Below are 17113 nucleotides of genomic sequence, written 5' to 3' on the forward strand. Positions count from 1 at the left end.
TGTTATGGATAAAGAGAACAATCAGACTTTTTATTATTTCAATGTTTAAACTATTGTATAATATCATCCTCCCCCTCACCGTTTAAATTTTGCTACGATGAATAGGTGTAGAGGGTTTTTATGTCATTTTTTGTATGTAAAAGCAATAAATACGCACTTTAACACAAAGGACAAGGCCAAACTGAGGCTTAACCTCATGCTTCAGCCTTGTCAGACATTCACATACAGTGGTTTGCCCAGATGTAGTAGGATGGAGATTGTAAGCGCTGCCCACACCAACATTTGGAAACTCCAAAGCATTGCCTTTGGTCTTGTGAGGCAGCACAACTCGTGTGGAGAGGAGCCTGCAGTATTCTCCGCCGTGTGGCACCCAGCCTTGGATGTATCTTATGGGGAGCTTTTTGCTGGCAGTCAGGTAGTCAACCAAGGTTGTCACCTTTTGTATGAGGCTGGGAAGCATGACATGATTTTTCTCATCGAGGCTCGGTCTTGTGCAGTGGTCAGCTTGGAGGCTTTACCTATTTGCCAAGTATTGGAGCCCACAACAGAGCACTCAGAGGTATGGGAGATCATAGGAAAATCTTACAGGATGGCACATTTGAAAGGCACATTGTCAGGTGGTTTTTGGCAGGGAGTGCCTTTCAGTATATGCGACTTTGACAGAGATTTGGATCTCCATCATCCACTCTCTCCGCGGCCAATGGGACCAAGTGCAGGGCAAGTCTCGAGCCCGCCAGGAACTCCGTCTTCACTTTTTGCGTTCTTGGGGTGGCCATGACTTGTTTTTCATGATGTAGGTGGGCAGCCCCAGATGGTGATACACCCCCCCTCCATGGCTTCTTGCCGCCATCCCCCCCAGATCGCCTTGAGAGGCTTGTATACATGATGGATTTGTGATTTGCATGAGCTCCAACTAGTCTATTGAGTATCATTAGGGCCAAAAACGTTTTAAAAATGGCACTTCTAAAAAAATGATTAAGTTGCTAATTAGTTGAGGTTTTAAAAGAATGAATCCTCCAAATTTGGCCATTCAGACGTGATTAATGAGAGAATATATTATTCATTTAACAGGTCGACCATTAAATGCCTAAGGATGTTAACTCATGTCAGGGGTCACTTTTCGGCTATTATTCTTTCTTTTTGAATGGTTAAATATTCTACTGTCACATTTCCCACAAAAATCACGCTTGTTTTTTCATCGACATTCATTTGAACCATCGCTCTCTCCTCTTCTCTTTGTTTCTTAGTTCTTAGAGCAGATTTTACTTGTCATAAAATTTCTCATCAAAATCACGTCCGGTTCTTACCAGAAGTCTACATTGGTCTCCCTTCATCTCCTTTCACAAAATCTTGAGAAGGTGATCAACAATCAAAAGAGTCTCTAAACAAAGGACCAACACCACTTGCCGATTGAGCTATAGAGATATGGTCCTCCATGGACCTGAAATAAGATCAGCTCATTAGTTTTCTTCCATCCAAGCTGCATCTTTACTTCGTCCCCTAAGACATCCATTTTGTAAGATTTTGTTTCAACCAAATCCAAGCTTTTTCTTCCATCTCTTCAATTTGATTCATAAGAAAATGGTTAAAAGAGTCCCATGGTGTTGGTACAAATTGGTAGGGATAGATATACTAAGGATGAACCTCAAGCTAATAGAATGAATATGAAAATTTTCACCTTAATCTTGGCACTTGAAAATAGAATATCTTCATTATAACGTGTTGTAATATCAACTTTTTAATGCTTAAGAAAATGATAATATATTATAATTAGAAGAAAGGAAGTACTTTGATTTCTGAGAGACAAAAAAATTTACCTAATAATACATTAAAAAACGTTTATTATTCAATTTTTCATCTATTAAAATAAAAAAACATTAACCTAGTAATAGATAAAAGTATTGGTGATATTGTGTATCATATCAACTTTTTATGTGTGCAGGATGTTTCGAAGAATATGAAGGATACAACTTTTTACTTGACATTAGCTCTCTTGGGAGTCTTTTTCTCATCATACCCTCAACTGTGATTCTTAATAGGACTATCAGGTTTCAATATCATCGATTGTGATTTTTAATAGCACTATCAGATTTCAATACCTAAATGATGGCTTGATGTCATGGGATGATACTACTCATGCTATCATAACTTGACAATCTCTTAAGATCTCTTCTCTTGATTTGTAGGAAGAAATAGAAAGGACTTGACTCTATTTCTTTCTCTTAGAACTCTAATTCTAATGCAGACTCTTCGTCGCCTAGTGCGGAACTTCCTTTGGTCTGGGTTAGACAGCTCCAGGGATTCCAGGGCCAAGGTGGCATGGGCAACCATCATACGGCATCGGTCAGAGGGAGGGCTTGGGATCATAGACCCAGAGTATCAGAGTATGGCCCTTCTAGATAAGCTAGTTGTCCGCGACCTCACGCCAAGAGGGTAGATCCGGAAGGTCCTATTGCAGGAGGGTCTTCATGATGGAAGATCGAGGCTTAGCGATGAGTGGAGGCCGTCCCTGAGATGGATCTTCACGTCAGCCCAAATCCCTCCCCCCCCCAGATCACCTTTCCTATGCAGCTTGCTCCGCATGTGATAGGGCCTCCATAAGGCCCTAATCCACAACCCCTCACGCTGGCAGGAGCTCAAAGAGTGGCGCCTTTGGATTTGGGAGGGCACGCCACTTGATGAGTTGGAGTGGGATCCGAGAGAGTGGCTATGGCCGGCCACTCCCGTTGCCAAGAAGCCACCGAGATTCCTGGAGTACACCGCTAGGATTGGCAGACATGTACTAATACAGGAGGATATGGATTGGGTGCCGTCACGTAACAGGCACTGGGCAGAGCACAGCATCACGGTGCCTTTCCAATGGACCTTCTGGCGCCGCCTATGGGATAGCTGGAGACCGAGGAGGATATCATATTTGTTACGGTTGGTGGCACATGGAGGCTTGGCGGTGGGAAGTTGGCTTGCCCAAATGCAAGAGGGAGGTTGTAAGCGCTGCACACAGCAGCCTCTGGAAGCCCCAAAGCATTGCCTTTGGTCCTGTGAGGTAGTGCAGACCAGGATGCATGACATGATATTCATTATCGAGGCAGGGTCATGTGCAGTGATCGATTTGGAGGCTCTATTCATCCGCTAGGTACTGGAGCACACAATAGACTGCTCTGAGGTATGGGAGATCATAGGGAGTCTTACTGGTTGGCATATTTGGAAGGTGCGATGTGAGGAGGCTTTCGGTGGAGAGAGAGACTGGGTATAGGCGACCTTAGCAGAGCTCTGGACCTCCATCATCCACTCCCTCCACGGCCGATGGGATTAGGTGCAGGGCAAGTCCAGGGCTCGTCAGGAGCTCCGATATCATTTTATGCACACTTGGGGCGGCTAGGACTTGTGTCTTCGTGATGCAGGCAGGCAGCCCCAGATGGCGATACACTCTCCCTCCATGGCTTCTTGCCCCCATTCTTCCCAGACCGCCTTAAGAGGCTTATATACATGATGTATTTGTGACTTTCATTAGCTTCAGCTAGTCTGTTGAGTATGAGCACTCTGTTGTAATCACTTTTTTTTTAGTAATATAATCAGCCATTTATTTCCTTGCAAAAAAAAAAAATCTAGTGCAAACTAAAAGCATCACTACATTATTGATGCCTTAACCTTGCATATCTTTCTTCAAATGTAATATATCTCTAGCATAAGAAGGATTCACATGCATACACTCTCAACACCTCTCTCCTCTCAATGCCAAGTGGCATCGGATTACAAAGCATGACAGGATGCTTCCCCTTAATCCACAATAAGATGCCTTTACAAATCAAGCTACAATAAGATGCAATATATATTCGAAAAGATAGTCTCTTTTGGATCAAAATTATGTAATGATAAGTAGAAAAAAAAAGCAAAGAAATAATCCAAAAATTTTTAAGCTTTAGGATAATGGTCACATGTGGCTCTGTGATAATGTCATGATCTTTATTTTTAGTCAGACCTTAATCCTATCAAAAAAATTCTTTAAAAAATTCATAAAAGTATTAGGCTCTAAATTTTTTTTGGAATTTTTAAAAGAATTTTTTGAGCTCGTTTGCTATTTTGAAACTATTTTTAAGAAAAAAAAAACCTAAAAATGACCCAAAAAATCATCCAAAAATAGCTTACCATGATATGGTGCGATAGGGGGGTTGGGTGACATGGTAAGCTATTTTTGGGATGATTTTTTTGGTGTTTTTTTTGGTCATTTTTAGACATTTTTTGCTTAAAAATAGTTTTAAAATAGCAAACAAGCTAAAAAAAAATCTTTAAAAAATTTCACATTTTTTCAGGGCATAATACTTTTATGAAAATTTTTAAAGGATTTTTTAAATAAATGTAAGGTCTCACAAAAAATAAAGCATTACAAAATGATGCAAATAGAGGGGTTGTGCTTTGCACACGTTTGTTTGCTCCTCCACAATACGAAGTGAGGAGGACCCCTACGAAGATTTCGTTGTGCCACTCCCACGCCATATGAGCTTGTCCACGATATAAAGCGAAAAGGATCGTGCCGAGATTACGCTTTGCCGCGCTCACACCGTATTAGCTGCTCCATGATACGTTACGAATAGGACCCTGCGAGATTTGGCTTCGTTGCTCTCGCGTCATATCAACTTATCATTTGCGTGTCGTATCGACGATACCAGCGACGAATAGTTTTTTATTAATCTTTGTGTCATTTTCTCTCAAGCAACAGTAATGGTAAGGATAAAGCAGACAACTGCCAAGGTTCCAATCTCCCCTAGAGTACCTGATCAGCCAACAAATCAATCTGGACCCTCTTTTGCTCAAGAAAGTGAGGCTTCCAAGCCAAGGAGAAATAGAAGATCTAGGTTTTACTATATATAGAAGTGTTTTAGTGAGATAAGGCCTAGAGAGCTTTAGAGCATGTCATTTCAAAGAGACAACTTTTATTAAAGTTGTCAAGGATATTTCTAATAGATTATCAAGAGTGTTGTGACTAAAATTGGCATGCAAAAGAAATGGTAGCTTGCAATGATTCGTTGCCTTTAGGAGACAGTTGAAGACTTTGTTATTGACTTTATGAATGATGCTTACATTGTTGCTACTCATGCTCGTAGGATCACTTGATGAAGAAAGATTTTAGTATGGTTAGGAAAATAAGGTACATGTTTGACAACGTATTGAGGTCATTGCCCACTATTGATAAAAAAGCCTTTGAGATCCTTAACATTTTCCCAAAATTTTCTAGGAAGCGAAAGGGCCAAAGATCGAGGATATGATACATCTATATCCAACAAGGACTGCATCCTAGCAAGAGTTTGTCCAAGAAGAAAAAACAAAGGACGTCATAGAAACCGAGGATGATGTTTGCAAGAGAAAAATCGATGTGCTTGGTCTTGTTAATTATAAGAGAATGGGCAATGTGTATGGAAAAATGGTTATCAATGTTTCTTGCACTTCTGAGGAAGAGGACTATCTTAACATATCTCTTGAGGACAAGTCCATACTAGTTGTTAAAAAGGATATTCAATTGTTAGATTTTGTAGTTTATTGTTGCATAAGATAAGACATTTTGACTCTCAAAATTTTTAGGATATAGAATGATTGTGCTGTTGATTGCAATAACACTCCTTTATTTTCGCTATTAGTTTTAGGGCATTGATTACATCTCTTAGCCAAGAAATTTCTAAAATTATATGTATTGTTGATCCACTATTATCAATGGAATTATTTTCGAGATCTGGTTCAAACATAGCAATGTCTTTCAAAGCTTTTGATTGCATCATAAACTACCATATTTTTTCCCCTTGCATCGGATATACTCACCAGAGAAATTATCCTCATGAACTCTCTAAGTTGTATCCATGGCCAAGGAAGAATGTGCGTTGAATGGAATAATGCTTGCTTTTTGATTAATTGTTTATTTTATTTGATTGTCTATTTTAGTTACATGTTTCCATTTGCAGTGTTAGGAGGCTCGTGACTATCTTCTTGGACATCACATATGAGGATATTGCTAATCCTAAAAAACCATATAACTTTCTCTAACAAGAAGTACCATTGCAAAGTCATACACATACTTGTGGATGGAGAGTGATTTCAAATGTTTGCAAGACAATAGATTCAAAGATACTCAATATAGATGGGGTGAATGTAAGTCTCTTTCATATTGTTGGTTTTTAGAGGGACCCTTTTTCAGTTTACTAATTGTTATATTTTTTCTCGTAGTACTGAGATTACCTTGATTCATATATGTGGTGGATAAGGGAGCAATGTATTGAGTTGATTTTGGATAGGGCAATCACACTAGTTGATTCCAACTCTCCTCCACAAAGCTACAGAACATTCATAATATATAAAAGCCCTTCCCTCGGTAAAAGAATCCACAGTCTGATCAACATAAATAATATCTGCAAACACCTTATGAATCGCATGGAAGGTTCCACTTAAGCTTTCCATAGGTTACCATTCAATACTTGTTAACAGAAATATATCTACAACCAAGAATTCATTATTAGTACTTAAATGAAAAAAGTATTACATATGTTATCAACTCAAGACTTATAATGTGTTTGTTGCGAAACACACTCGTTCGGAGGCAAGTGCATATCCTTGGCCATGTAAACATGTTGCACTTTGATAAACCATCCTTCATGTATAATTTTGAAAGAAATGATATATCCTTTTCAGTGATGTTTTATATCCTCTTGTTTTCTTCTTTTCACCTTGTGACAGTCCTTGCAAGAGGGCAGCATGGCAACACAATCGTTTATGCTAAAGATCTTTGGCTCCCAATTTTCGTTAGCTCCCTGGCTATAGACCGTGCAGGAATTTACTAAATGAGAAAAGCACCTTCTGGATGCCATACTTAAATTAAATTCGCAGAGAAAGAAGCTCACCGAGAAAGGTGAATGAACTAAAAATGAATATTAAGAAGACTAATGAAAATATATTGGGCGCCAAAAAGTTCTGGACTTTTAAAAAAGTCATCATTAACTTCATATCATCTTTATTATGACCTTTGTCAGATTTTATAAGTAAATAAGGACTTCGAGACTACCAAAACATGTCAGACTTTGAAGATTTTGACTAAAAAGGAGGAGAGAATCACGAAGTGGACTCTACTATCTCCAAAAAAAGAGGAGACAAGAATACCATATTCTTGCACAAGTGGCAAACTCTCTTTGGTCCTTTTCTTAATCCCGTGATTAACAAAAGTGCATTTTTTGAAGCATTTTTTTCCCTAATGAATCCAACACTATTTTGATCACTAAGGCAAAGTAATATATAAACTAAGCATAACCAATGCCTTATTGCAATGATGTACTACATAATACTCATGTAAAGGATACATCATCTACAACCACATGTAACTTATGCAATTGTACTTCTTTTGCATAATTTGTAAATGTACATTACATACCATCCATGTATTCTATACATGCCTTGCAAATATAGTTCACATCAAAATGTACATTCTATATATTCCATACATGTCAATAACCTTGTAAATGTATAGTTTCAGAGCCTAGGTGCAAACCATACATATGTATACCTACTGCAATGACTAGTATACTAAATAGTGATCCCAATAAGAAATACTGTCAACACAGTACCCTAGATACAAATCAAGTACATCCGAGATCCACTACATAACCGAGCTATCCATCACTAGGGAAGTGAAGATGCAACCTTTCCATTGAGCATCAAGCAATTCTTTGAACCTTCTATGCTCTACTGAGGCCGAAAGAGCCCAATCCAAAATCAGCTCTAATTGAAACACATCAAGGTGAAGTGCATCATTGAGAATGATCTACCAAGTCACCCTCCTCCATCCAATTGCATTCTTTCATAGATGAAACAATGTTGAAACTTCACCGAGAAGCACATGGAAACTCCATTTCTAACTTGCCTCAAAACCTTCACTAGGTTCTAGGCCTTTTTTCCTCTTAAGCATTGCAATGCTTTATACTTTCACACTGCTGCAATTCCAACTTAATATGCAACATTGCATCCTGTTGACTAGCCCCTCATGTGTATTTAACATGCTAGGAGCACCAGATGCAGTAGAAAACATTTTTGTTTGCATACTTTGGTCCATTGCAATATGACTATCCATGGGAATTTGCAAACTACCAGCCGTACCAAGATGCATTTTTCCATATATTTGCATGCATTACTGGTTGCATTTCCCTCATGCAAGCATTACTAGATACACGTTTTCTCAAGACTAGCACTATACAGAGCATTTGCACGATCAGCATTAATACTACGAGTCCCAAACACAATGGGCTGCATATATGCATTGTCAAACTTACCACTTTGTGCCTAGCATCATGCCAACATTGATATACATGGGGTTATGCATATTATCAGCCATACTTAGATACATTGGGCCTTGCACACCACGCATTGGTTGTTGCATACCATAAGGAGTTGTGCCATACATCCCGGAATCAGATCCCTAACAATAAGCTGAATCAATTAGGCTTTTCTCTGGCTATCTAGGTCTATGATTCCTAATCCTCCTCTAGATCTAAGTTATATGATGACATCCCGGGACACCTTCACTCTGGCTAGGCTCCCATCTCGTCCTGACTAAATGAAATTCTTAATGAGGTGCTTCACCTCACCGATGCACAACCTAGAGAATGCCCAACCAAAAGTGATGTACCACATGGTCGCTAGAAGAACTTGGTTGGTGACCAATACTCTCCTTGCTAATGAGACTCTAACCGAGCTCCAATATAGAAGCTTCTGTCTAATGCTCAAAAGGAGAAGTGCCAATTTCTACTCTAAGGTAATGCCAATCCCCACTTGGCATCCGAGATATTTCACAGCTGTCCTGTGGGAAACTCACATGAAATCCTTATTCGGTTGCCACTCCGATGGTCTAGTGTCGCACACCAAAATCCATAGGATTTACGCCAATTAATTAGGGCTTCTGATGCTTTGCAAAATATCTCCATGGCCATAACAAAGGCTCTAAAGTTACCATCATCCCCATCCAGGTAAATTGATGTATCATCAGCGAAGTCCACATCAAGAAGCTCCTCAAACAGGAGGATGGGTAGCTTGATGCCTCTGATACCTGTAGATCTGTCTCTCCAAAAGGGGCTCATGGCCTTCGCTACAAATAAAAACAAGAAAGGAGCTGGTGGACATCCCTATCTGACTGATCTATGAATGCTGAAATCTGCCTCCTCTTGCCCCAACAGTCATGACTTGGCTGTGTGCTGAAGAATAGAGACCTGCTACTCCCCTGACCCACTGCTCTGGAAAGCCCATCCTCAGCATTGTGCCCTCCAGGAACTCCCACCATAATGACTTCTTTTCCTGTGTGATGTAGTTGCAGGAGTTCTGTGAGCATGCATTTGACTCCAGCTACGAGGTTGAACCCTTGTAGTTTCTCAATTTAGCCTATAAGTAGCCACTCTTTATTGTAAAAAAAGAGCACTGGTGACTGAGAAAAACCTATAATATCCTGCAGAAAGGATATTTTGTATTTGTCCTACTGAACTCCATTGAGGTTAGAAATCTGTCAGCAGCATTTACTCATCATAAAGGAACATCCCAACCCTTCTCTGACCACGCTCCAAGACTCCGCTCTCCAACACATAATCCTTCAAGACAATTGATCTTGCTGAAACAGACAAATAAATATTCTATAGTGAGTTCAATGACCACATTTGGGCATGATTAAAGCTGTCCATATGATCATCATGCATGCTGTGTATCTGATCTCTCGTGCCGGGTACCATGAATTCAAAAAATCTCTATCCACATGGTGTGTCCTGCCTAGAAGGCCAACAAGATGCAAATCTCTCATGAGTTGGGTGCTTTGAATTCAAAAAATGTTTACTCACATGGTGTGTCCTGCCTAGAAGGCCAATAAGATGTGAGAGAACTACGACTTCCTGTCCTGCAAACTTCACAAGGATGCGTTTCAAGGGTGAAATTATCTGACCAGTGTTTCTGCAATTAATTAGTAAACAACAAGTCCCAATGAAGGGCTCTTCCCTGTTGCTTCCTACCAGATTGTACTGGACTCAGCTGTCCAAGACCACTTGCTCTAGAAGACACAATTTGCTACCAAAGTTATAACCTTTGTGAGTATATACCACCACTGAAATTGTAATAGAACGCCATACCTCTGAAGCTGAAGGTCGACAGCTCCACACTGGCTACAATGGAAAAAACAACGCAAAGAAATTAGGACAGATGCTTCATGATTTTCCTGTGTCAATTACCAAAAACATTAATAGCTCTTCTATCATACTTGAAAAACTAGAAAAGGGAGGCCACAGTAGGAAAGAAACACTTATCAGAAGTTAACCATAGACAATTTAACCCCAAGGGTCATACATTTTAAATGTTGCATTTTAAATGTGGCCTTGTTAGTGTGACATTGTCGAAAGCCATCTCCATTTTATATAGATTTAGAACCACACTTTATGCTTGTAAGCATCAGAATATGAAAACAAAATATACCAAACAATGTAGATATAAGGGATTACGCATTATCAATCTGATCCATCCCTATATATAGTTCATTTATATAGGCAATAAGTTATATTTAAATCAAGAGTCATTGATCCTCTGTGTCACCTTTTCATTGTCACTTTGTAAATGTTTGTGGCAGGAATGGAGCAGCAGGCTGAAGTTTGCACCAGTGTAAGGAAGGACTTGGGTCCATTTAATTTAAGCTCCAGTCATCATTGTACAAAGGATTAAATTGGGTCTTAGGATGGATAGATGCCTCATTGAAGGTTTGTTGCTAGCATAGGTTGTCTGTGCTGGTGGTCTATGCCCTCAATAGGCAGAGAGATACTGTGGAGTTCTGAACCACATTAAGGAAAGGCCTGCCACATTTGAAAGTAGGTAAAGTTTTCAATATGACGAGCTCTACACAACAGCCTCTTTATGCATTGATGATCAGACATGCCATGGACCAATGGTACTCATACATGCCATTATACAAGGATATTATGCATTGATGATCAGACATGCCATGGACTAATGGTACTCATACATGCCATTATACAAGGATATTATGAAATTTGAATGCATTGGAGACATACTTCTGGTAGAGAATCTTAATAGAAGTGGTTCGTAATGCATGTACAGGTGTGAAACAAGGAGCCCTTTATGTCACAAATAAACCCATGTGCCTGAGCTAGCAGTTGATGATGTGCCGTTGTAGAGAATTGCCCATGACACAAAGGATATGATTGAGTGCAGAAATATTTTCTTGTTTTAGGGAGTTCACATGGGCTAGTCATCTATAGTGATTTTTTCTATTGACCCAAGGGCCAAAATCAAATGCTCTCATGTGTTGAACTAACAAGGGAGGAGCTCATACAATGGATTACATATGTGAGCAGCTACCCTGATAAATGACATATACAACTTGTCCATCTTGGGCAGACCAATGGGATAGTTGTAGACCATCCACACTCTCTTTCTTAGCAGGAAGTTTTGTCCTTTTCCAAGGCAATGTCCAATCCTGAACTACATGGAGATCTATAGGGAAGGTCTTACTCCTACAATGGAGAAGAGCCTAATCCCATTACAGATGATCACAAATATTTTCTGGAGGATTATTAGGATGCAATAGCTTAATATGTGTGCTTTGCAGATTAACAGCCTTAATTGAGACTCCTAAGCCCCCTTAAATATAAGGCACTGAATTTAACAAAATTGTATAGGGGAGGTGCTGTGAATCTTATAGCACCATGGTAGATCAGGATTTGGAATATCATAATGGAGCATCCATATCAGCATCGATGTTGATCTTGTAATCAGGAAGAGTAGACTAGACACACCATGTGGAATAGAAAATCCAAACAGAGATCTTGATGCAGCACATTCTCCAAATGGTGTGGATGGCACTGGATGTGGCATGTGCGACTTCTCAATAGGTCATAGGAACCCTTATTTGAGGTACATTTCCAGGTGAATGCACATCCCCAAATCTGATCATGGTATAATGATGATAGTTGCAACATAGAGGAAAATTTAAGGTACCTTTAGACTCCGTGCAGCAAGAGAAAACCATATGAAATGGCTACCCTTTTTAATAAAGGTCTGACTTGAAGCATCAACTCTTTGCTCTAGAAGAAAGCATATAACGGCAGAAGCTGAAGGATAGCAACAGGAGCTTGTCAGTTCACGTACGATACTGAAGAATGTGAATATTGAATATGAAAGTGAAGAAAATGACAGACACAAGATTGAATCTCCTCTGGTACCAGATGTTGCACTCCATAGCATATGTTGGAAAATTGGAGAGAGGAAACACAAAGAGAGTATTAGACTCAAAGATGATTTCCTGATAAATGGGAAACAGAGCATATGAATACAAGGTACATGGCCTTGTTTATATAGGCCAAGAGGCACATCAACTAGCTTGACCTTCATTTAATGCACCTAAAGTGTGTGATACATGCACAGATTGAAAGGCATATTCACACACGTAAGTGTGTTCACATGAGGGAAAACATCCCTAATGCCCTCCCCTTTCCAAGAGTTGATCCAGAGTAAGCTCAATGAGATCATTCAGTTGGGACATCATTCGGCTACACACATCTCATATTAGTTATACCAATAGAGAGTGACTACTTCAAAGCAACAACACCTCCAACCACTTGCCAACATTATAGAAGTCACCTTCCACAACAATAGGCCTCTAATTCAACCAATATGACCATGAATTCAAGAGGAAAAGTCAAAGATAAAAGCATTCCTAGTGCGTTAGTTGTGTCAAATCCCAATCCAAGTCAAGAAATGAAACAAGTGTGCATTGGCATGCATTGGAGCATCTCCCTTTTATTTCCATGAAGAGCTCCCAACATTACTTTAATTCCAAAAGGCAAGGGCTCTCTCAAGACTTTACTTTTTTAGAATAATCCTAGGATCTAAAAATTTAATGACCTCCTAGAATTTAGCCCCAAAATTTAGGGACCCTCCAATATAGCTTTCATGTAAAAGCTCTTTATGAGTACATTACAAAAAAGATATTAAAATCTTTATATGAGTTTTCCATGCAAAGATATATGCATCTCAAGATTTTAGCCTATATAACCACAATGTACAAATATTTCATGATCATGGCACTTGACTGCAACTATTTGTTCTAGGGGATCTAGCCCACACTTCAAGGCATTAATGTTAGAATTTGTATATTCTATGGGTAGTTCCTAATGTTTTGGTTATTTGGTTTGTATGTGAACACAACTACATTAACAAGTTATGTCAACACTTCTAGAGTTAGTTCTATAGTTAAATTAACTCTAGTTGAGTTAGAGATAGGTCTAACTTACTTAAGACCTATTGTCCTTTCATTCTATCATTCAAGTACTTGCATCTTTTGAGTATGGAACTACTGCCCACTTTTGCTCATTGTCTTGTATTCACACACACTCTCTCTTCCTCCATTTCCAACATTTGGTATCAAAGCAGCTTCTACGTATGGATTCTGAACAGACACATTAGCCGATGCTACTACAAAATCTCTTGAAATTTCTTCGAGAAAGGTTGGGGTTTTCGCCTAATTTGAGTTCCTGTGCATGAATCTCCACCAAAATTGCCAACATTGCACAATTTCTTCGACATTGGTACAAGAAATTTAGGGCTTTTCAATTTTTTGGTTCCGGCACATATCACTAGGTTGATTCCAGTTGTTTGTTACTGTTGGCACGTATCCTGAGGCGACATTTCTGCATAAATTCAAACTGCAAGGTAAAAATTTTTACAATTTCTTTGAAATTTTAGAAAGAAATTTGGGGCTTTTGCCCTACACGTATTCCAAGGCAAGAAATTAGTGGTGCAACAGTATTTAATTGCTACTACAGTCAGATTGAGTAGTAAATTTTGAGAAATTTCAGAAATTTTGGTGAGAATCGACATTAAATTGCTGAAATTTGTAATTTGTGGGCACACATTACGAGGCAAGTGTATTACAACAGTATACAGCAATGCATTGCTGTTATTCTTGTGGCTGAGTGCTGATTTGGGTGACATTGTGTACACTTTGACATTTGTGTGATAGTTTGCACTTGTTTGACAATTCTAAATGATTTCTGATACTCTAAGTAGACACACTATACTTCTGCATATTGACTGCAGATTTTTGCTCATCTTTGACAGCATGGCATGTCAGGAAAACAATGATTGGAGCAGCATCCGTCATGCCCTCACTTAGTAAAATAAGCTTAATGGCTCCAACTACCCATTGTGGAGTTTTATGGTCCGCAACCTTATTGTTGTTGCGAAGGATTTGTGATACTATGTTACAAGTGACTTGCAGTGACCAAGAGGTCTCCCACCTCAGTGTCATGCTCAAGCACAGGTTGCTTGTGCTGGTGCTAGTGCTCCTCCTCCTCATCCTCCTATGGAGGATCAAAGGAAATGGGATTCAAAGAATGCTCAAGCACTTTCTTTTATAGCATTGTCAATGAAAAGGGCTATCATTCCACAAGTTCGATCTTTAAGACCCTAAAATTAGCTTGGGACATACTAGCGTATATTTGCTGCCCGGAATGAGGCTAGAATCTCCTATCTTCACAGAGAGTTGGCAAATGTAAACATGGATGATGGTAATAGTATGACGGATCACCTTACTCATATATAGGATTTGCAGGAGCAGCTACTCAATGTTGATGAGATTATTCAGCATGCAAAATTGGTGAACATCACACTGAGCTCTCTTCCAAAGACATCTTTGTTTTCACACTTCTTTGATGTTGTCATTTGTGGGTGGGGTAGCAACCCCTTACTTTTGTGGAGTTGGAAGGCCTCTTGTTGCAAGAGGAGCAGACTCGGAAAAATGTTGCATTGCGTTCAGGTGAGGTGCTATGCTTCCCAAGTTTATAGGCAAGGTAAAGCTAGGAAAAATGCACAAAATCAACAAAAGGGTGATGTTGGATAACCATCAAACAAGACTATCCAAGACTCAAATATTTAAGTCTAGAAAGAAGGGAAAATGCCATTATTACAACAAGAAGCCATGTCATTATATTGATGAATGCCAAAAGAGATTGGCCAAGGAGAAGAAGAAAGACTCAGGTTTTGGCTATCCAAGAGACATCAACTAGTAAATCAGAGGATTCGATAATTAATGCTGTTGAAATGTAGCAAACATGGTATTTTAATAGTGGTGCTTCAAAGCACATCACTTCCAAGAAGTGTTTGTTTACTTCTTGCATTCAATTGGGAAGCATGTCACATGTGAACAGCAACAGCTATGATGTTTGTGGCATTGGGACACTCACTATTACTACTATAGATGCTTCAGACTTCATGCTTCTAGATGTATTATTTATGCTTCGCATTACCAAGAATTGGTTGTTTATTTCAACTTTCAATAAGCATGGCTTTTAGGTCATCTTTGAGGATGACAAATGTATTGTCAAAAATATACAAAGCAATCCTTTGCTGAAATTTCTAAAGAAATACCTCGAGTTTCTACAATATTTATTGAAGCTTTTGAACTTGACTTTGCCTTCTTGCTTTGTGGACATTCTCTGTCTACACAAAAGTCATGTTTGATGGCAAACAAAACAAGCACCTTTAGAGGGGTCCTCACTACAAGTCGCTTCGCACTTAGCATTTTTCTTCTTGAACAACTCCGAGGGTGACTAATGAGTTTCTCTTAGAGTAGAAGTTTTCTTGGGCTTGAAGGTGGAGGTAACCCGATGGGACCCACCCGTTGTGACTAGTTTCCCTAGCTCGAAGTCAAAGTATCATCAAAGTTTTTTGCGTACTTGTAGGCATCATCCAGGAAATGTAAAGGATTGCGGAGCACCTTGTTCTAGTAGTCCAGCAACAACATGAAGAGATATCGCATGTGGAGTAACGCCTGCGGGTAATCCAAAGCCTTTGTTTTGTGAAGATCTTTAAAATTCTATAAATACATATCCAAGGTTTTCTTCCCCATGTTAAGCTCAAACAATTTACAGCAATTTTCAATCTGATCATTAGACACGAACTGTTTCTGAAAAACAAATTGCAAATTTGACCAGGACTCTAGCTTGGGGGGTAGCCCTGTCCATCAAGCTACATCTTCCCTTGTAACATAGTCTGTATGTGTGCCCAACATGTTGAGTGTTGTTAAACTAATACAAATCAAAATAAGGTGTCCACTTGGTCAGCCATGAATCAATGTTGGTCTTATCACATTCCCTCTTCTCCCCATTTAAAGGGGTTAGAATGGAATTGGAGAAGCAATGTTGTCATGACTAGGGCCACAAATAGAAAGTGGGGAGTATGTTGCGCAACCAATTGACATTGCATGTCTTTAATTTGAGCTTGCAGCACTACCACAAGGAACGAGTTTGCATTAGATTTCATGGAAGAAGATTCCTCAGGATGGTATCCATGCACGTGTTTGGGTTTGGAAGAAGTTGATCTAGCATTCTCCATGTATTGATGTTCATTGGTAGCATGCTTATTAAAAAGAGCCACATTGTGAGAGACCGTGGTGTCAATAGAAGAAAGGGGTATGGAGAGCAAAGAAGATTTGAAAAACTAGAGAGATGTGAGAGTTCAAGCACAAAAGTGTTAGAGAGATGTGAAGAGTGCTATGGAAACAATCTATATTTAATGCAGAATTGGACCTTCCCCTAGCACAAGAGGTCAGCTTAAGGGGCCTTGTCAAGGGGGTTCCTTTCTTGTTTGTGCGAAAAGGCATCAATACACTGTGACTTGCGAGGGTTGCATCAACGAGAGAAATTAAGCCCAAGCATGCCATGAGATTAAATTTGGATTGGGTCTCATGTTTCCCATCCCAAGGAAGCAACCTTCACACAGCCAACAATTCCATCTGGAAAGAGTTAGCAACCCAATGATCCTCCACTCGGTTCCATTGCACCTTCCGCAAGACTAGCTTCCAAGGAGGAGACCAAATGATTCAGCAAGAAAGAGGAAGATGTGGAGAACTAACCAGCAGTGTTAAGGATGTGCCACCACGATCCATGAATGGTGGTATGACCATGCACAAGTTCTCAGACTTCCAAAAAGAAATGGACAATAAGACCCAAGGATGACGTTCCATGCACATAGCTCGAAAATTTGACCAACAAAGAGCCATCATATGAGTCTCGGTATCCAAAATAGGCCCTCCACCCAT

At 39.5% G+C, this 17113-nt stretch overlaps 1 protein-coding gene and 1 long non-coding RNA gene across 2 annotated transcripts in view; both read right to left on the bottom strand.

The window, feature by feature from the left end:
- LOC148008419 (uncharacterized) overlaps positions 1-17113 on the bottom strand; it is a 199828-nt gene that overhangs the window by 55401 nt on the left and 127314 nt on the right. Inside the window, exon 5 of the mRNA XM_087674241.1 lies at positions 10137-10169. Within this exon, the coding sequence (XP_087530367.1) occupies positions 10137-10169 (33 nt within the window). The remainder of the gene's footprint in view (positions 1-10136; positions 10170-17113) is intronic.
- Positions 10600-12445, bottom strand: LOC148008420 (uncharacterized). The gene is made up of 3 exons (XR_015690136.1): positions 12213-12445; positions 12013-12125; positions 10600-10847 (listed from the first exon to the last, which is right to left on the bottom strand). It is a non-coding gene; the product is annotated as an uncharacterized LOC148008420 (long non-coding RNA).

The sequence above is a fragment of the Lygodium microphyllum genome, unplaced genomic scaffold (genome assembly GCF_053477565.2).
Source record: "Lygodium microphyllum isolate KBCC unplaced genomic scaffold, Lygodium_microphyllum_v1.1.10 scaffold_144, whole genome shotgun sequence".
Classification (NCBI taxonomy): Eukaryota; Viridiplantae; Streptophyta; class Polypodiopsida; order Schizaeales; family Lygodiaceae; genus Lygodium; species Lygodium microphyllum.